Source organism: Rattus rattus, chromosome 18 (genome assembly GCF_011064425.1).
Source record: "Rattus rattus isolate New Zealand chromosome 18, Rrattus_CSIRO_v1, whole genome shotgun sequence".
Taxonomy (NCBI): domain Eukaryota; kingdom Metazoa; phylum Chordata; class Mammalia; order Rodentia; family Muridae; genus Rattus; species Rattus rattus.
The window spans coordinates 6,035,137-6,055,629 of NC_046171.1; the positions used below are offsets into that span (position 1 = coordinate 6,035,137).

Genomic DNA, 20,493 nt, shown 5'->3' on the forward strand with positions numbered 1-20,493 from the left:
GGGGGGGGAGCGCGAGCCCAAAAGCCAGCGAGAGAGGGAGCGAGTGGTGCGGCGCGTCGCGGCGCGCGCAGCCCATGAGGCGGTGAGAGGCCTGGGGCCTGTCTCGGAGCAGCGCGCGGCGCCGGCCAGCAGCGGGCCGCCCTTCGTGGGCCCGGGCCCGGGCGCGGCGGCCGCCCGTGGAGAAGCAGGTCGGGGCGGTGGAAGCTGTGCGTCCGGGCCCCCCGCCATGGAGGGCATGGACGTGGACCTAGACCCCGAGCTCATGCAGAAGTTCAGCTGCCTGGGCACCACAGACAAGGACGTGCTCATCTCCGAGTTCCAGCGGCTACTCGGCTTCCAGCTCAACCCGGCCGGCTGCGCCTTCTTCCTGGACATGACCAACTGGTGAGCCTGCCCCACGCGGAGCCAGCCCTGCTGGCAGCGGCTTCACGGCCCCGAGGGAAAAAACACCGAGCCTGCTCTCAGGGTCCGGCAGGGCAGGGCAGGGCAGGGCAGGGCCGGGCCCGGCCCGACCCAAGCGGGGAAGTAGCTGGGAGTCCGGGCTCCAAGAACATGGGAAGAAGGGAGAAGTGGAGTGGAAGCCAAGGTAGTCGATCTGGGACGGAAAGTGTGTGTTCTGGGAGTAGAACGCGCAGGAAATGAGAGTTGCGAAGTGTTTTCCTTTTAAATGGGTGTGAAGTGTAGGAGCTGAGGATGACAGGATTGTGCGGAAACTCGAGGGAGTGTGTTAGGTGCTGAGGTCGAACTCTGGGCGCGGGAGAGGTCCCGGGGCTGAGAATGGATCGAGTGCGTGTGTCTCTTTGAGCAGAGTTAAGGGAGAAAGTGACTTTTGGGGGCGGAGGGAACACAAATGGTGTTCTCACGACTGGATATGGTGAGATAGGAAGAGTTGTGCCAGGGAGAGGTGACATCTAATGGAGGACCTGGAGTGCCAGGCCTACGAAAAGGACTGGGAAAAAGTCTTCAGAAAGTGGAGGGAAGGAGCCCTATCTTGGAGGGCAGGAACTTTGTGAAGACCCTGGAGTCCCGGGCAGAGGCTTGGTCGTGGGAACTTTGACAGGCTTACCGAATACTGGGAATGGATGGGCTTGTTTGATGGAACGCTGGGGAAATGGTCAGGTTGGGAACCAGGTGTTTTGCCCTGTTTGTAGTTGGGTTGTACAGACTGAAGTGGGGCTATCTGACGGTACCGAGGTGTGTCTTGGCTCGTAACAGCAGCACGTGCTGTTTTGATAAGCAAGACTTGCCCCTGGTCTCCCTAGTAGGGATTGTTAAGTTCACTCGGGGTGAGGGAGGAACTGGAGACCATCAGACTGCCTTTGAAAGGCTCTCAGGTGAAGCAACTACTCGGGATTTGGGCAGAAAGCAAGGAGGTGCATGCCCTTTGCCCTGTGTTGAGCGTTCAGTGCCCTGACATGTGGAATCTTGTTTCTCTTGGCATCCCTTGAACAAACTCCCATTTATTTCCATGTCCATCCGATGCCCTGAGCAATGTCTGAGAAGAGGTGGTAAGCTTAGATTTTTTTTCTCCTCCTCTTGCCTGGTGCCCCCCACCTCACTGATGCTTATCTGTAGATGAGAACCAGAGGTGAAGCATGTTTTCACTATTAATCTTTAAAAAAAAAATCATTACTAGAACGGGGCTGCTATTTTAGTGTTTGGTAAACTGGGAGGCATTAAAAGGAGGACACGGCCTCAGTTTTAAACAAGTAACTTGTGAGTTCTGTTTATGTCTTTAAAAAAAAACTTAAGTTTATTTTTATTATTTTCTTTTTTTTTTTTTTTTTTTTTTTTTTTTTCGGAGCTGGGGACTGAACCCAGGGCCTTTCGCTTGCTAGGCAAGCGCTCTACCACTGAGCTAAATCCCCAACCCCATTATTTTCTAATTATGTGTGAGTGTGCAGGTTCTTTTGGAGGCCAGAGGCATCGGGTACATCTGGGCTGGGAGCTGCTAGTAGTGGGTGCTAGAAACTGACTCTGCGGTTGCTGAGCCCGCTCCGCCGCTCCTCCCGTGCTTGTGTGTTTGGTCCATATGATCTGATTTGGGGAATGTAGAGCTAACTTTCTGAGCACCAACTGGGTGGGTTTCCTCTGTGTGCACCTTTAAACCTGGCACATCTAAGTGAGTTGAGGCCAGGCTGGTCTATATAGCAAGTTCCAGGCCGACCAGGGTACACTGAGAGCCTGTTTTAATAGGCTGTGACTGAGACGGCGGGATAGGCTCTAGACGGATGCAGGAGTAACTATCGCTGTAGTTTCTAGGAACTCTAGCTGGTGGCGTCCAGCTCCTTGCTTCCTCTTATTTACACTAGGGAGCTGGGCAGTTTGGTAGGAAAAGAACATCCTTTCTCCCTAGTTTCTCCTGGCTTGACCATTTAAATACCGAAGAGATCCGGGGCACTTGATCCTTTCTGGTGAGGGCTGGGTTACAGGTGTGAGCCATCAGGCAGGCCCAGCTAAGCTTTTAGTGCTGCCAGGGTTAACTAGTACGGTTATCTTGACTACAAACCCAGCACAACTAGTTTTATATGCCCCGGGGGTAGGTGCTCCCTGAGGCGGTTTCAGGGTTTGTGACAAGTGAGGAGTAGGTGAGACATGTGATTGAGACAAGTAACAAGAACCTGACTGGCCAGCCAGATGTGGTTGTGCAAGTCCCAGCACTCTGGAGGCAGAGGCAGGCAGATCTCTGTGGGTTCCAGGCCAGCCTGGTCTACACAGAGAAACCCTGTCAAGAACTACCAACGGTTGACCTGACCTCCATACACCTGCATGCAGTACTCACACAGAGTAACCATAACAGAGCTTGGGTTTGTTGGTTTTTTGTTTTTTTTAAGTTTATTTATTTATTTATTTATTTATTTATTTATTTATTTATTCATTTATGTGAGTTCACTAAAGCTGTCTTCAGGCACACCAGAAGAGGGCATCGGATCCCATTACAGATGGTTGTGAGCCACCATGTGGTTGCTGGAAATTGAACTCAGGACCTCTGGAAGAGCAGTCAGTGCTCTAACCACTGAGTCATCTCTCCAGTCCTTGCTGGTTGGTTTTTTTTTTTTTTTTTTGGAGCTGGGGACCGAACCCAGGGCCTTGCACTTGCTAGGCAAGCGCTCTACCACCGAGCTAAATCCCCAACCCCTGCTGGTTGTTTTTTATGAGACAGAATATTATGTAACTCCCGCCAGCCTGGCACTTCCCCTGAGACCTGGGTGGCCTCAAACTCCCAAGAGATCCACCTGCCTCTGCCTTCCAGGTGGTAGGATTAAAGGCGTGTACCACTACCACCCCACTCATTTTTTAATTAAAAAACGGTAAGTTCTCAGAACCACACAAAAAAAGACCCCATCGACCAACTAACTTGGGTAGTTGTTCACACCTGTAGTCGCTGCACGTGGGAGGCAGAGGCAGGTGGCTCTCTGAGTTCAAGGCCAACCTGGTCTACAGAGCCAGTGCAGGAAAGCCTTGGCTACACAGAGACACTGTCTCTAGAACCCAGTCAGTCAACCAAAGACTTTATTAGATAAATGCTCCTCAACACCTGTTTAACATATCACTCCAAACAGTTGGAAAGTGCCTTCAGGTCTTCAGAGTGACAAAGGCTTGTGAGGTTTGAGATACAGACAAAGACAGGTAAAAGGATGTAGGGCTTAAATAGTACGCACCTGAGACAGCAAAGTTGCAACACGGGTAAAAACCGTCATTTTAAAATGAAGATCCCGAGTCTTCCCAAAGTACTTTTGCTGACATACCGGTCTTATATGTTATCTAACTCCTTCTGCCTTTTTTCTTTTTTCTTTTCTTTTTTGGCTGAGACAGGGTTGTGCATAGTCTAGGCTGGCCTAGAGCACCTGATTCCTGCTTCCACATCCAGAAGCTGAGATCCAGGTGCCTGTCCTTCCTTCCCAAATAATTCTGTTTTATGATTTTTGGTTTCTTTTGAGATAGGGTCTCATTCTGTAACTCTAGCGGGCCTGGAACTCAGAGATCCTCCTGCCGAAGCTTCCCCAGTGCTGGGACTTAAGGTGTGCACCATCGTTTTCTTTTTTATTTTTTTAAAAGAGATTTATTTATTATATATTAAGTACACTGTAGCTGTCTTCAGATACATCAGAAGAGGGCATCAGATCTCATTACAGGTGGTTGTGAGCCACCATGTGGTTGCTGGAAATTGAACTCAGGACCTCTGGAAGAGTAGTCAGTGCTTTTTTTTTTTTTTTTTTTTTTTTTTTTTTTTTTTTTTTGAGCTGGGGACCGAACCCAGGGGCCTTGCGCTTCCCAGGCAAGCGCTCTACCACTGAGCTAAATCACCAACCCCAAGTAGTCAGTGCTCTTAACTGCTGAGCCATCTCCAGCCCACCCACCCCCCCTCCTCTTTCTAGAGCATTTTTCTAATACTTAAACTGCCAGCAACGTCAGAACTTCCTCTTAAAAGTGACTCTGCCTACATGGATAAATTCAATATTCAGAGACTGAGCTGAAGACGGATGTAGCTCAGTGGTTAGAGTAGTTGCCTAGCCTCCATGATGTTCTGGGTTCAAGCCCTGTCACCAAAACAGCTAAACGGAATAGTTTGTAGATGAGCATAATTTCCTGTCAGTGGAATTTCTTTGATACATGCAACTGGGCTATGAATTAAGGAATTTGTAGACAGACAGGCACAATGATACACATCATTCATTCCAGCATTAGAGAGGCAGAGGTAGGCAGAGTTCTGTGAATCTAGGCCAGCCTGGACTACATAGGGAGTTACAGGACACCAGGACTACATAGTGAAACCCGTGCCAACAGAATAAAAGAAAATCTGTAGGAGATGGTGTGCTATATATAATCCGTCATGTGGAAGGCTGGTGTGGGCTGATCACCGAATCATAGGTCAGCCTGCGCTCAGTGAACCCTTGTTCTGTATGGGCATAGAGAGAACATACAGGCAATGAAATTGCCCTCTTAACTCATTTTAACTCTACAGACTTCAAGTTAATTTTCTATTCTCTAAGGCATTCTCTCGTTTTCATGTTCTCAACGTAAATGCCTTTTTTTTTTTTTTTTTTTCTTTCTCTCTTTCTTGAGACAGGGTTTCTCTGTGCAGCCTTGGCTGTCCAGGAACTTGCTCTATAGACCAGGCTGGCTTCAAACTCAAAAAGGTCTTCCTGCTTCTGCCTTCCAAGTGCTGGGATTAAATGTGTGCGCCACCACACTCAGCAATGAGGACCTTAATTCAAGAGTTGGCCTTGGGCTAATTTGTGATAATGGCTGTAGGTTTTTCCCTCACTAACAGTTGTGTGTGTGTGTGTGTGGGGGGGTGTTGGCCAATCTTAAGTTCATGTTGCATTAAAGCCTCCTAAGCTGTCTCTGGGATCTAGGGGTCTTGTTCTTCATGGATTAGTTTTTGGCTCACTGCCATGGGTGGGGCAGGTATGTTTCTTATCTCTGAGAAAGGGTTTCACATATCCCAGGCTGGCCTTGAGTTTGCGGTTCTGCCTAGGATAACCTTGAACTTCTGACCCTCCTGCCTCTGCCGCATGTTGGGATTACAGGTGCACAGACCACCTCTGGTGTATGCCGTGTAAACTGAGGCTCTGGGCTGTAGGAGGACTCTCTATAGGTGAGCTCTAGCCCCTGTCTGGAACATAAGTTTTCTAGAAAAAAACGAGGAAAACCTTCGTGTACAGTCATGCCCTCCCGTTAGTGTTGTCAGAGCTCCCTTTTAAGTAAAGGTGCACCCAGAGACAGCTGAGGTCAGAGGGAGTGAGTTACCTTTGTGTGGTCCCCTGGTGTCTCCTGTTAGTGTTGTCAGAGACCCCTGTTAAGTAAAGGTGCAGCCATAGAGGCTGAGGTCAGGGGGAGTGAGTTACCTTTGTGTGGTCCCTGGGTGTCTCTGAGCTAACCCCACTCTCAGTCACAGCCCTGCGTTAATACTTCTCTGGTCCAGTTTCTGATTAAAGATGAGGCTTGATATCTCAGCAGTCTTCTTACAAATGTACGAGTCAGGCTTGCTGGCCCGCACGAAATCCCTAGAGATGGAGGATTAGGGATCAGGGTCATCCTCAGATGTGTGAGACTTGCTTCAACCCCACCCCCAACACACACACACACACACCCCAAATGCATGTTTTCCTGAGGGAGTCATTCATTTGATGGTGTGTGCTTAACATGTGTGAGGCCCTGAGTTCAGACCCCAACACCAAAAGGAGAAAAAGAAAAATGTGCCAAACACTAGCTTCAGAAAGGGACCCCACAGGGTTATTTTTCTGTCTGACGGTGTGCTTCTCCTGTGTCTGATGGTGGGATTCTTTATTCATTTCATGTATGTGACTACACTGTAGCTGTCTTCGGACACACCACAAGAGGGTATCGGATCCCATTACAGATGGTTGTGAGTCACCATGTGGTTGCTGGGATTTGAACTCAGGACTTCTGGTGGTACTCTTAACGTGTCTGTTGAGAATCAGGAGTTCTTGCTCTAGGCTTTACTTTACACTTATTTTTAGGTAGCACGTGGGATTTGAGACTCATAGCTTATGAAGCTGTATAGAACGTGGTCGTCAGGGTTCCTTTTACAAAAACTGTTCATGTGGGTTTGCGAGTGTGCTCCCGGCCTGTCCTTGAAGGACAGAAGAGTATCCAGGCCTGGGCTGGAGCTACAGGTGGCTGGGAGCAGCCTGATCAGAGGAGTGTCGGGTCCTCTTAACCTCTCCCCTTCCTTTGGCTCCCCAAGATGGGTTCTTTCTAAGTAGCTCAGCCTTGACCTCCATCCTCTGGCTGCGCCTGCCTGGGTGTCATTTTAGTTAGAGACGTAGGAAGAGAACTTCGCCGTCCCAGGGAAAGAGCTCACATGTGCTGTTACTGTAAGGCTGCATTTCCAGTCACGGACAGGAGCTGCACTGCAGAGGTGTGATTGGCTCGTGTTTTGCTTATATTTTATTTATTTTTGTGGGGAGAAGTGGGCATTCCTCCTCCACTGTGGGAATTGGGTTGGCTCCTACAGTGTAGGCCTTGGTCATCTCAGGTCATCAGGCTGGATCACAAACGCATTTACCTACTGAGCCCTCCTACCAGCCCCCAGTGGCATATATTTTTTTTTTCCTTCTTTTTTTCGGAGCTGGGGACCAAACCTAGGGCCTTGCGCTTGCTAGGTAAGCGCTCTACCAGTGAGCTAAATCCCCAACCCTCTTCTTTTTTTCTAAGACAAGGTTTCTTTGTGTAGCTCTGGCTGTCCTGGAGCTCCCTGTGTAGACCAGGCTGGCCTCAAACTCAGAGATCTACCTGCTATTGCCTCTCTGGTGCTGGGGTTCAAGGCGAGCACTGCCTCACCACCATACTGCTGCAGGGCTGGCTTCTTGACCATTTCCCATGTACCGTTGCCCCAGAGTCCAAGTGTATGCAACAGCAAGAACTAAGTCCCAGGGAGTGGTTCGTGTGTGTGTTTGTGTATTTTTACTTCACATTATGTGTGTGCTCGTGTATCAGTGTTCCCTACGTACATACAAGTGCAGGTGCCCACAGAGGACAGAGGCATTGGGTTCCTAGGTCTGGAGTTAAAGGCACTTGTGAGTCACCCACGGTGGGTGCTGGGAAATGAGCTTGTAGCAGTAAGGCCTTTAACCACTGGGCCATCTCTCCAGCCCCACAAGGCAGGATTTAAAACTTGTTTGGGGGCAGCTGCTAGCAATAGTGTAAAAGAGGGAGAAATTGTTGCTTCTGTCATGATTTGATGATCTCCAACAGGAAATTCAGTGCCTGAAGAAGTTTCCTGATGCCCAGGAAGATTCCTAGTCTACAATGAGATAACAGAGATAAAGCGTCAAAACACAGTCCGGGATATGCCTGCCCGTGTGGCTGGCTGCTGTGGAGAGTTTTGTTTTGGGCAGGGATGATGAGATCATGACTGACAAGTGTGGAGTTGTTTTTGGTGTAGGGTATTAGCCAGGTGGTATTGTTCGAATGAGAAAAATTGTTGTCGTAAAATTGGCTGGCTTGTTTTGAGACAGGGCTCTGCTCTGTAACCCCGGCTGGTCTAAACCTCGCTGTATAGAACAGGCTGCCCTGGAATTTGCTGGCAGAAAGCCTCCTGGCTCCTCCTGCCTCTCCGCTTGCTGAGATTACAGGAGTGAGCCCCAGTCGGAGCCAGCACTCCTGGGGCTCACAGTACTTCACAGCAGCCACTACCCCAGGGGCAGCCACAACCAACCACTTCCTCCTGTCTAGGCCCCTCCCCCACCGCCATTGGCACCTGCCCTCAGTTCTGTTACCTCAGCTGGAACTAGTCTATAAATAGAAGGATAAAGTATTTGACCTTTTGTGTCTGGCTGCTTTCTTCCTTTTCCCCTGTCTGTCTGTCCCTCTGGAGCTCATTCCCCTTAAGTACAGAAAGCTGCCAGTGCCACTGCTAGGCCGTGACAGTGGTTGCGAGCTGCTAACACTTCCCAGTGAGTGATGATTTTACATTTCCTACCAGGATGGAAGAACGAGAGCCTATCCTAGTTTCCTCACGTTTCCTCACGTTGTCACGGGACAACGTCCTAATAAACAAACATAGCCATCCCAGGCGGTGTGAACCAACACTGGCATCATTGTGTGCATTGTGTGCATGATGGATAGGGGAGCCACAGTGAGTGGAAATCAGGGCAGCTTTTTGGATGGAGCGGAGGTCAGTAGGCTCATACAGCAAGCACTGTTACCTGCTGTGCCATCTTGTCAGGCCCTTCCTCATGATCTGCATTCTTATTTCCTAATTACCGGTATTATATCTTTTATGTTTGTTGACCATTAGCACATTTTCTTTGGTGAAATCTGTCTTCTGGTCCTCCCCTTTTCAGTTGGTTTCTGTGTTTGCTGTGAAGTTCTTTTTTTTTTTTTTTTTTTTTATTTATTTTACGTATGTGAGTACACTGTAGGGTGAGTACACTGTAGCTGTCTTCAGCCACACCAGAAGAAGGTTTCAGATCCCATTACAGATGGTTGTGAGCCACCATGTGGTTGCTGGGAATTGAACTCAGGACCTCTGGAAGAGCAGTCGGAGCTCTAACCACTGAGCCATCTCTCCAGCCCTGCTGTGAAGTTCTAAGAGGCCTGTGCTCTGGGTGGTGGACTCAAGGCTGCTGGAGTCTCTCCCGCTCTCTGCGGAGCTGCCTGCCTCGGTGGATTTCCCACACACCTTTGCCTTCTCAGCGGCCAGCTACTTCCTCTCCTTAGAAGGTGCTCTGTCCTTTCTTCCTGGCCTAGGAACGCATGGGTTTGTTTGTTTGTTTCCTGGAGTTGGCGCATTCAGGACCATTCTTAGACACTCTTCTCAGAGTGCCGCCTACACTTCTATAACGTCACCTCGCACACCGGTCCTCAGGAAGTGCCCCCTAAGCATCTTCTGTGGTGTGTAGACATGCTTGGTGTCTATGAGAGCAACGAGAGATGTATTTAACTGTTAGAGACCTCATCTCACTGCGGAACCTTGAATACTTGTCCTGCCTCAGCTCAGCCCAGGAAAGGCTTGATCATGGCAGTCTGTATTTCTCTCTTGATTGTTGCAGCGTGTGTTAGAGCAGCTGTGCACATCCCACGGTGCTCACATAGATCCTGTGGATCTCAGGTGGCAGCTCAAGTCATCTGGTTTGCAAAGCAAGCATTTACCTGTTGAACCAATGTTTCCTTTTTTCCTCCGTCCCCAGGAACGGAACATAGGGCCTCCTGCATTGAGATTAGAGCTCAGCTACATCCCCATCTTCTAGTGACTTGGAACTTTTCTGCTTCAGCCTTCCAGTTGCTGCCGTGCATACACATGGAAGCCAGGCCTGATGGCATTTGCCTGTGATCCTGGTACTGGGGGGACTTGCTGAGCACTCATGTGCTGTGGCCATCAGCTCGCACTGTTACAGACCATCCACCCTCTAATGACTGATCAACGTGAGACATGCTTCTAAAGCGTCTCTGGCTGAGTCTCGCTCTAACCCAGACAGGCACCCCCCAGTTCAGGTGATCCTTCTGCAGGTAGGAGCCGCCACACCTGCTCCTTGCTCTGTTTGCTTTTTGTTGTCTTTCATAGCCCTATAACCGCCAACTTCCTTGTGCTGTGGTCTCCACTCCCCAGTGCTGGGCTGGCAGGGTTTGTCCCCTCCCCTGGCAGTGCATGCGTCCCTGGAGCTTGCTAGGTGGGCACTCTACCCGCGGAGCCAGACTGCAGCCGCTCTTCATGGTTTTCTTTTCTCTTTTTCTTTCTTTTTTTTTTTTTTCGGAGCTGGGGACCGAACCCAGGGCCTTGCGCTTCCTAGGCAAGCGCTCTACCACTGAGCTAAATCCCCAACCCTTCTTTTCTCTTTTTCATTATGGAAACATCTTAGTGTCGGTTTTTAAAGATGTGTTTATGTATAAGAGTTTTACTTGTGTGAAGTGTGTACTGTGTCCCCAGTATTCGTGGAGGCCAGAAGAAGCCATCAGCTCCTTAGCTACTATAAGGATGTTTAAACTTCTGAACCCAGGTCCTGTGCCAGAGCATCCGGCGCTCTTGACTGCTGAGCCGTGCTAGTCAGGGGAGGTTGTGTCTCTTCCCTTCTGCACTTACATCACGGTCCTTCGATCGTTAGCAGGAATGGGGTGAAAATGTGTGCTTAGGCTGGTCCCACTGTGCTTACTGTGTTGGCTTAGGCTGGTCCCACTGTGCTTACTGTGTTGGCTTAGGCTGGTCCCACTGTGCTTACTGTGTTGGCTTAGGCTGGTCCCACTGTGCTTACTGTGTTGGCTTAGGCTGCTCCCACTGTGCTTACTGTGTTGGCTTAGGCTGGTCCCATTGTGCTTACTGTGTTGGCTTAGGCTGGTCCCATTGTGCTTACTGTGTTGGTGCTGGAAAGTTTAATATTCTGATGGGCTTGAGCTACTGAATTCTTAAGTTGCTTTAAAATTTGTTTTTGCTTTTTCCAGACAGGGTTTATTTCAGCCCTGGCTGCCCTGGAACCCATTCTGTAGACCAGGCTGGCCTCAAACTCAGATATCCTCTTGCTTCTGACTCCTGAGTGATGGGATTAAAGATGTTTGCCATCACCCTGCCCTGCTATTGCATAAAATCTTAAACTTCAACTAGCAAACACCCTCCAAAGTAAGACAGACAGACATCCTCCAAAGTAAGACGGACAGACAGCAAACACCCTCCAAAGACAGACAGACAGACACCCTCCAAAGTAAGACAGACAGACATCCTCCAAAGTAAGACAGCCACTGGGTCTTTACTTTGCTTCTTCCTTGCAGAAACACATCCTTTAACTATTTCAGGGCTGGTTGTTGTCCCATGTGCCTTATAACTTCCTGTTAGCTCACATCTAACAGGGATCAGAGCATCGAGCTCTGTTGGGTCTGCACTGAATGTGTGCAGACTTACATCTGCCAGGAAGTTTCAGGACAGCCAGGGCTACACAGAGAAACCCTGTCTCAAATAACCAAGCGAAAAAAAAATGTGTTTATCTTGTGTGTTGAGTGTTTGGTGTTTGCAGTGTATCCATGTCTGGTGTCCTGGGAGGTCAGAAGAGGTCATCAGATGCCCTGACATGGGAGCTTGCTCTGAGCTGCTGTTGGGTCCTGGGAATTGAACCAAGGTCCTTTGCAAGAGTAGTCAGTGCTTTTAACCACTGAGCCATCTCCAGCCTCCCATGCATGTGGAATTGACAATATATTTTAACACGTGCTTTTTACTGCTGAGGATCCAGAAAAGAGGATGGGTGAGACTCTGTAGTCATAAAAGTCCTGTGCTTCTTCGCCCTGGACAGCTACAAGTTTGAGTGTCCATGGGGGTGGGAGCAGTCCAGACCGAGCCCTCAGACACTGAGGGACAACTGGGTTTCCTTAGTAGCATTTTCTGTGATGTGTTGCTTGCATGCCCATTTTTAACTATTACACAGTATCTACTACCTTGCCTAGCCTCTCTGTCTTGTCATGACTTACATAGACACTTGTTTTTAGTCTCCCTGTGTGCTCCTGGCTGCCCAGAACCCACTGTGTGATACGCTGCAGACTCACCGTGTAGAGACTGTTCTGGAGTTGGCAGTATTCTGCCTCTAGTTGCTTCCCCAGTGCTGGGATTACAGATGTGTACAACCACACTGAACTCCTCCATGTTTATAGGAGTGGCCACGGTTTCCTGTTTCCGAGACTGGCCTTGACCTACTACTCATCACCCCACCTCAGTTGACTGAACCCTGGCATTACAGATGTGTGCCACCACATCTGGCTCATCTTAGAGGCTCTCAAGGATGTTCCCAGAAGGAAGTTGCAGTTCATCTTGGTAACGAGGCAGTTCAAGAGCCTGCTTTCTGAGAACTTGAGCTTTCCTTGATGGCTAGTGTGGTTCAGTGCGTTGCTTGTATGCAGGGTGGCTGTTTCTGTGCTTTCATTCTGTTTTCCCTTATGTAGCCTGGGGCTGCCTTGAACTCACTGCATTGAAGGCTGGCTCAGAACTCCTGGTCCTCTTGTCCTCTCCTGCCTCCAGTGTACTGTATCATGGCTTTCTTACATACGCAGAAGAAATAGAGGATGCACAGTCTATGCACCGGCCATCTGGAGTTCAAAATCATTAAGACTTTTGCCTTTTTTTCCCCCTCTGGCTGACCAGAACTTTTTTGCTGTTCTATTATTTGTTTTTTTAAATGCTACTAGGTTTAATTTGTGTGGTTTCTGTCTGTCTGTGTGTATGTCTGCGCACCCTGTATTTTAGTTTTTTTTTTTTTCAGAGCTGGGGACCGAATCCAGGGCCTTGCGCTTCCTAGGTAAGCTCTCTACCACTGAGCTAAATCCCCAGCCCTGTATTTTAGTTTTAAAAAGATGTGTGTTTGTATGAATGTATCTTAGAGGTGCCAGTCAAGGCCAGAAGCTCTCCGGGGCACCGGGGATAGTTACACGTAACTGAGCAGCGGGAGATTGTGGATCTTTCTGTGCTTTTATCGGTTGTTATATGTTTCTGTGACTTGTGCGGGATAGCTTTTCTCCTTCAGATTATGTGAGGTATCTGCACAGTAAGAAAAAGAGCTGCATTCAGCACTTGCTGTTCTAACTTTGTCTTTTCACCCCTTCCTTGATAGAATGTATTGGGGTTGGTGGTGCATCTGGGGGACTCATCAAACACATCAAAAGCAAAGAAATGAGGGATTGGGAATGGTAACCTAGGGCCATGCTAGGTAAATCCTGTATCACTGAGTTACATTTTTATATATATATTTTTTTTTTTTTTTTTTTTTTTTTTTTTTTGCTGTCTTCAGACACACGAGAAGAGGGCATCGATCTCATTACAGATGGTTGTGAGCCACCATGTGGTTGCTGGGATTTGAACTCAGGACCTTTGGAAGAGCAGTCAGTGCTCTTAACCACTAATCAATCTCTCCAGCCCTCAGCCATTTTTAAATTCCATTTTAATAGATTAGTTATAATAGGGTATGGTGTGACATCTGTAGGTTTGTGCCATGTGGTGGTAGCATCTACCGATGTCGTCTGTCTCCCTCCCCCCACCCCCCATGTTTTTTTTTTGTAGCGCTACCTGTCCTGTAACTGGGCCTGGCCTTGAACTCAAACTCAGATCCTGCTGCCTTTGCTTGGATTAAAGGTGTGTGCCACCTCCGCCTGCTCTAGCTATGTTTGCTGGGTTCCTTCCTTCCTTCCTTCCTCCCGTCCTTCCTTCCTTCCTTCCTTCCCTTTTCAATTAAATACCTTTGTTCCTTCCAGCTGTGTATTTATTTTCAGTATCATCAGATGCGTTGTTCTGTCAGCCCTTTCCCCCTCCCATGCTTTAAAATAGGAAGTATTCTAAGAGATGGGAGCGCTGGCTCAGTGGTTAAAGGCCGTGTCTGTTCTTGCAGAGGTCCCAGGCTGGATTCTCAGCACTTGGCACTTGCATGGTGGCTCGCAGCTGTCTAACTCCAGATGCCGGGGTCCGATGCCCTCTTCTGCCTTTGTGGGCAATGCACACATGCTGCACATACGTACATAGGAGAAACACCCGTGTACATTAAAAATAAACATTAAAACAGTCCATGCCAGGCACTGTGCCATTTGCCTTTAATTCCAGCAGGTAGAAGGCAGAGGCCAGTCGTTCTCTGTGAGTTGATGCCAGCATGGGGAGAGGGGGAGAGGGGAGAGACCTACTCTAAACATAAAATAAAGGCTTCGAGCTTTAGTTCCGTACTGGTCTTTGTAGTTGAGCTGTAGGCCTGCTGCATGGGTCTCAGCCTGGGGTTCTTTTCTGTAGATTGAGCACATTTCTTAGAAAAGCTTCCATCCCCTTAAAGCTAGCCTTTTTGAAAGTGCAGTGGAAATATTAGAGACTTTGGCATTCTGAAGCAACTTCTTTCATTCTCTGACCCATAATTGGTAGGAGTTTGGCTGGGTGGTTCATTGGAAGGCTGGCTATATTTTTCTCAGTATTTTGAAGGCCTGGTTAGATCTTGATATACTGTAATTGTTTTGATTCCTTGAATGAATCATGATCTCTCCCTTCTGGAAGCCTCTGATAGCTGCTCTGACTCCAGAGCCCTTGGCTGGACTGTACCTCAGAGCAGAGCCCTTGGCTGGACTGTACCTCAGGCCCCAGCGTGTTCTCTGCTCAGCCCTGATGGACCTGCCATCTGGCCTTGGGAATTTCCTATTCAATTTGAGTCCCCTCATGTTATAGTCCAGGCTGTCCTTCAACTGGTGATTTTCCTGTCACACAAATGCTGGGCTAGCGAGGATGTACTGCCACATATACTGCCACAGTGGCTTCTGTCCTACCACGTCTGTCTGTCTGTCTATCTTTTTCCTTTTTTCTTTTCTTTTTCTTTAAGGAGGATGATTTTATTCAGGTTCTCGGAATGCAGTCTTGACTTGGCTGGCATTGGAGAGCAGGCTGGCCTTGAACTTTGGTCATTCTGACTGGCTCCGTTGTTTCCTAAGTATGGGGAGAATTACAGGCCTGTGCCACCTGGCCTGGCCATTTGTACTTCTTGATAAAATTACTTATTTTGCTCTTATTGTCTGGGTGATTTCTTTGGTCTTGTCTTTTTTTTTTTTTTTTTTTTTTTTTTTTTTTTTTTTTTTTTGATGTAAAAGCATGAGGTAGCTTTATTAACGAGATCCCAGGTCTTAGCGGGATCCCGGGTCGACACGTATCTCACACAGGAGACAGAGGAATCGACCTGGTCTTGTCTTCTTTAAGTTGTTTTATTTTGATTGAGACGAGGTTTCTCCCTGTAGCCCTGGCTGTCTTAGAACTCAATCAGTAGGCCTTGAACTCAGGGGTCCTCCTACCTCTGCCCCATTGCTGACAGATTGCAGGCTGTGCCTCAGAACAACAGTGGAGCGTGTAGCTGGCTCTCCTCTGGATGGGATTTTATTAAGTTCATGCTTATCTTGGCGTGTGTTGGTCCATCTGTCTTCATTGGTGGGAAACCTTGTCTATGTGGAGAATGTGTGGACGTGGGCAGACACACTGCACACTCTTCATTGTTTCCTGTCCTTTCTACCCAACCTGCTTTTTGTGTGCCAGGTACGGAGCCCAGGGTTCACACATGCTCTCCACTGAGCAGCCCCAGCTCTCACTAGCTCTGTTGAATAAATGATGGAGACTTAGTAGAGGCGACTTTTAGAGTTTCTGCGAGGTAGGTCCCTAGCAGTAGCTGCTGGTTTGTGTGGTAACTTGTGCAGGTTGAGAATATCTGCCATACTGTGTTCCAGAGCTGCTGCTGGCTTGCTCCCATAACCAGTGTACGGACAGACGTCATGAATTCTCTTTTCCTAAGTGCCTGTGATGAGCCTCAGGCGCCCCACAGAGAGAGCAAGGACCTCTGTCTACAGAGGTGCCGATCGTGCACATGGAGCACGGGCACAGGCCAGTCCCTGTCCCTGCCCCTGCTGTCCCCAGAGTGCCTGCTGACACATTCGTCTGCACGGTTTGGGGTTTCTGATATGTATAGCCTTTGTGGCCTGGACTGGCCTTGAATTCATTGTGCACCGAAGGTTGCCTTAGCCTTACACTGACCCTTCAGCAGCCTTGAGCTAGGATTACAGGAGGGGACCAAGGCTCACAGCCAGCATCATTTTTGTTTTTAAACCCGTAATTTTCCTCAAGATTCTCAAGCTGAAGCAGGAATTGCAAACCAGCCTGAGCTATAGAGTAGACCTGTCTCAGACATCCAAAGCAGCAGCCACTTCTCCCTCACAAAGTATCAGGTGTGCTTGGTTGTCACGTCTCCTCACCTTAATGTTCTTTTTATGTGCATTCTGTGTGCATGTGTGTCCCTGGTACACTCAGAGGCCAGAACCCCCCTTATTCTTTCACTTTGTGTATGTGCCTGCCTGTGTGTGTGTACATGCTTGCAGCCCCAGGAGACCAGAACAGCATCAGATGTCCGGGATTGGAGTTACAGAGGGCTGAGCCACCGTGTGGGTGCTGGGAACCAACCCTGGGTTCCTGAACAGTGACTAGTGCTTTAACCCCGTACCATGCTCTCCAGCCCCAGGCGTTCGTTCATTTGTGTGTTTGAGCATGTGTGTAGTTTAAGCATGTGTGTGTTTAAGCATGTGTGTGTTTGAGCATGTGTGTATTTGAGCATGTGTATGTTTAAGCATGTGTGTTTAAGCATGTGTGTAGTTTAAGCTCACTGCCGCTGACAAGCTGCAGCGTTATGATTAGATTTAGAACCGTTGTTGTTGTTGTTGTTGTTGTTGTTGTTGTTAGAAATGATGGCTAGCTGTTTGTCTTCCAGTACAGCAAATGCTGTGTGAGGTTGAACGTTTGACTCTGTTTACCTGTGGGAACAGAGAGAGCCTCAGCAGCCTGTCAGCCCACAGCATCCACGGTGAGCCTGAGTTCCTTATCAGATGGTTGTGAAAGGTTCCTTTCTCATGCTGGTGTTAGCTGCAGTCTAGGGTAGGGTTAGCTTTAGTTTTTGTGGTGAAACACCATGACTAAGAATCAACTTGGGGAGAAAGAGTGTTCACTCACATTTGTGTGTATTTCCAGCTCATCACTGAAAGCACTCCGGGCAGGAACCTGGGGCAGGAGCTGTGTGGAGGCCGTGGAGTGGGGCGGGCTGGCTGGCTCACCATGTCTTTCCTACTCAGGCTGCTCTCTTATAGAACCCAGGACCACCAGCCCAGGGATGGCCCCACCCGCGTGGCCTGAGCCCTCCTCTATCAGTCATAAGAGAATGCCCTCTAGGCCTGCCCACTACAGCCCTGTTCTACAGAGGCATCTTCTCAAATGAGGTTCCCTTCCTCAAATGACTGCCCAGTCAACCTGAAGTAAAACTAGCATTCTCTAAAGTTGATTCTCTTTTGGGGGTAATGGCAGTAGGTTCTTTTGAGACTGTCTCTCTTAGTCAGGTTGACCTCAAAGTCAGTGATCCTCCTTGGCTCCCAGGCACGCACCACCATACCTGCTGTGAAATTAAGGTATCTCCCTTCCCTTTCCCTTCCCTGTGCTGCACAGGCTGTGAACTCTGGAGCCTGCTGAGTTTACCTCTTCAGTGGTGGGCCTGCAGCATAGACTGTACCCCCATTCTGGGCCGTTCCGTTCTAGCAAGGTCTCCCTCCGTCTAGCCCATGCTGGTTCACCGTGTCACCCAGACTGCATCACAGTGGCTCAGCTTCTCCGGTCTCAGCCTCCTGTGTGCTGGGTCACGGCTGTCACCTCTACAAGTCAATCTATTCCTAAAATGACAAGGACTCCTGGATTGGCAGCCCAAAGCGACAGTCCCAGCCGAGGACTGCCTGGCGCTTCATTTAGTGGCGCTTCATTTAAGTGAAGAAAAGTAATTTTTCTTTTTCTTTTTAATTCTAGTCCTTTTCTTTTTTTTTTTTTAAGATTTATTTATTTATTATGTATAGAGTTCTGCCTGCATATACACTTACACACCAGAAGGGGGCATCGGATCCCATTACATCTTTGCTGCATTTGCAGTGCTAAGAATGCACCAACCTATAATACCCTACCCTTTATCTTTAGGGAGAAAGGTTCACTATTGTTGGGTAGCATGCCCTGGTGTGTTTATGGCGGTCAGGGACAACTTGGTTCCTATGATCCCTGTGGGACCCAGGGACCCAAGATCAGGCTGCTGAGCTGATAACATGTAATTTATTCAGTACGGTTTTCTCTCTGTCTAGTATATAGCTGTTAATTTAGTTTTTTGTTTTATTCCATTTATTTCTTTAGTGCATAGATTTGTGTGTGCACATGTGTGTCAAGGCTGTCATGTAGAGTCAGAGGACAACACTCTGTGGTTTCATGTATCTCACTCAGGCCACCGTGGTTGGAACAGATGCTGTCACTTGCTCAGCCATCTTGATGGTTCCAGTGTATGTATGTTTGTGTGTGTAGGGGGTGTGTCCTTGTTGATGTGTACACTCAGTGCCAGAGCCATGAAGGACAGTTGAGGGTGTGTGGTTCCTAGAGTTACCGGTGGTTGTGATCTTCTTGTATATAACGTTTGTGTGCATGACTGTCTGCACCATGTGCATGCAGTGCTCTGGGAACCCAGAAGGGGGCGTTGGAGGCTTGGAACTGAAGTTACAGACTGAGCCCCCATGTGGGTGCTGGGAAGTGAACGCGGGTTCTTTGCAAGACCAGCAAATGCTCTTAACTCTTCTCCAGCCCTGTATGGAACTTTGGCTTTTGTTTTTGTGTTTTTTGAGACAGTCTCTATGTAGTCCTGGATGGTCTGTAGCTTGCTGTGTAAACCAGGCTGGGCTCAGATTCATAGTTTAAAGTCCTGTACCACTCCGTCCAACCTTTTTTTTTTTTGGAGCTGGGGACCGAACCCAGGGCCTTGCGCTTCCTAGGCAAGCGCTCTACCACTGAGCTAAATCCCCAACCCCTCCGTCCAACCTTTTTAAAGGTGCCTGTTAAAGTAGCTTTTTTTAATTTTTTTTTTTTTTTAAGATTTACTCATTTATTATATAAGTACACTGTAGCTGTCTTCAGATACACCAGAAGAGGGCGTCAGATCTCTTTACAGATGATTGTGAGCCACCATGTGGTTGCTGGGAATTGAACTCAGGACCTCTGGAAGAGTGGCCAGTGCTCTAACCGCTGGGCCATCTCTCCGGCCCTGTTTCATAATCTCTACAGCAGTAACAGCTAGATTGTAGAATAGAATACATATTCATATTTTTTTTTTGGCAACTTTAAAAAAAGTCAAAGCCAAAATTTCTTTATATTTTTAAACTGGGAAACAACTCTTTGACAGTCTTAAGATCAGATCAGTCTGAAGCTCTACTTAATTGCAGATTTATCTGATCATATCATAACTCACTGTCTGAATTTCATGACAAACCAAAGCTGTTTGTAAGGAGTGCTGTGTCTGAACATGCTCCGCCCTGTCATCCTGGGGCATTTGGGGTCTCCCACATTCTCGTGTATCCTCAGTGTCTCAGCAGTTCCAGAAACTGTAGTTACCATAGACACGATTGCAAATCATTTCAGGAAGTTAAATCCAGGGACCAAAACAAGGAGTTAATTCTAAACCTGCATTTTTGACGGAAACGTGAGTTCTTGGGCGCAGAGGTCCGTGACGGAAGTGACTCAGCAGAGTGCAGTCTCAGGTTACCAGTGCACAGTCTGCCTTTGTCCTGCTGTCTTCTTCTTGAGTACACAGTGAAGTACACCGCAGCACACACAGTCCTTGCCTGGGGACTTTACATTGCAATAAAGTATTATAACAATGTGGCTTCCGTGTGCAAATTCATCACAATAGTTCGCAGTGTGAATCTGGACTGACTGAGCCAGACTCAGGGTCCTTCTGGGGACCCCTGCTTCCAGAGCACTGAACTCTGGCCAGCCGGCCCTGTTTTTCCATCTTCACAGGAAGGAGGAGAGCCTTCAGACTCCTCAGACGACTCCTCCTCCTCTTGAGAGAAAGCAAACATGAGGCTTGGCCAGCGAAGGTCTGCTGATGAGTGATTTAATGTCCCTTTGCAGTATGCATTGGCGTGGGTCTGAGGGCAAAGGACACAGGGATAAAGTGGGTGCTTCATCAGGAGCGCCACAATGTGGCAATCGATGCCAGGCTATGACCGTCCGTACAGTTGCAAAGGACATCATTGGAGGGAGTGCTTTGTGATTAGTGGCCCTGTGCTTGTTTTTCCGGCCTGGGATGAAATTTATGGCCGTGTGCGTACTTAACACTCTAGCCTGAGCTGTTCCCTTGGCCAAAGAATAGTATTTTTTTAATTCTTTAGATTTTTCTCTTTTTCTTTCCATCCCTACCCCCTGCTATTTACTGTGTGTGCATGTGTATGAACACATGGTGGCCACAGCTACTGTGGCGGTCAGAGGAGAGCTTGTCAGGAGGCAGATCTCTCCTCCTGCTCTTTCGGTTGTAGTGACAGAACTCCAGTGGTCAGGCCTGTCGGGCCTTTACCCAGTGAGCCAGCTTCCCAGTCCCCTTCATATCCTCTCTCCTTTTTGGGGGGCTCATGTCTCATTATAGTTCAAGCTAGTAACCTAGAACTTACTGTGTAGCCCAGGCTGGCCCCAAACTGCTGACAGTC

The 20,493-nt window shown here is 48.4% G+C and overlaps 1 protein-coding gene across 2 annotated transcripts in view; it reads left to right on the forward strand.

Annotated features, from left to right (window-relative positions):
• The window catches only part of Ilrun (inflammation and lipid regulator with UBA-like and NBR1-like domains), a 67,496-nt gene continuing 47,003 nt past the window's right edge, over positions 1-20,493 (forward strand). For both annotated transcript variants that reach the window (XM_032888322.1, XM_032888323.1), the window contains exon 1: positions 1-384. In XM_032888322.1, coding sequence (XP_032744213.1) covers positions 227-384 — 158 coding nt within the window. In that variant the 5' untranslated portion in view covers positions 1-226. The remainder of the gene's footprint in view (positions 385-20,493) is intronic.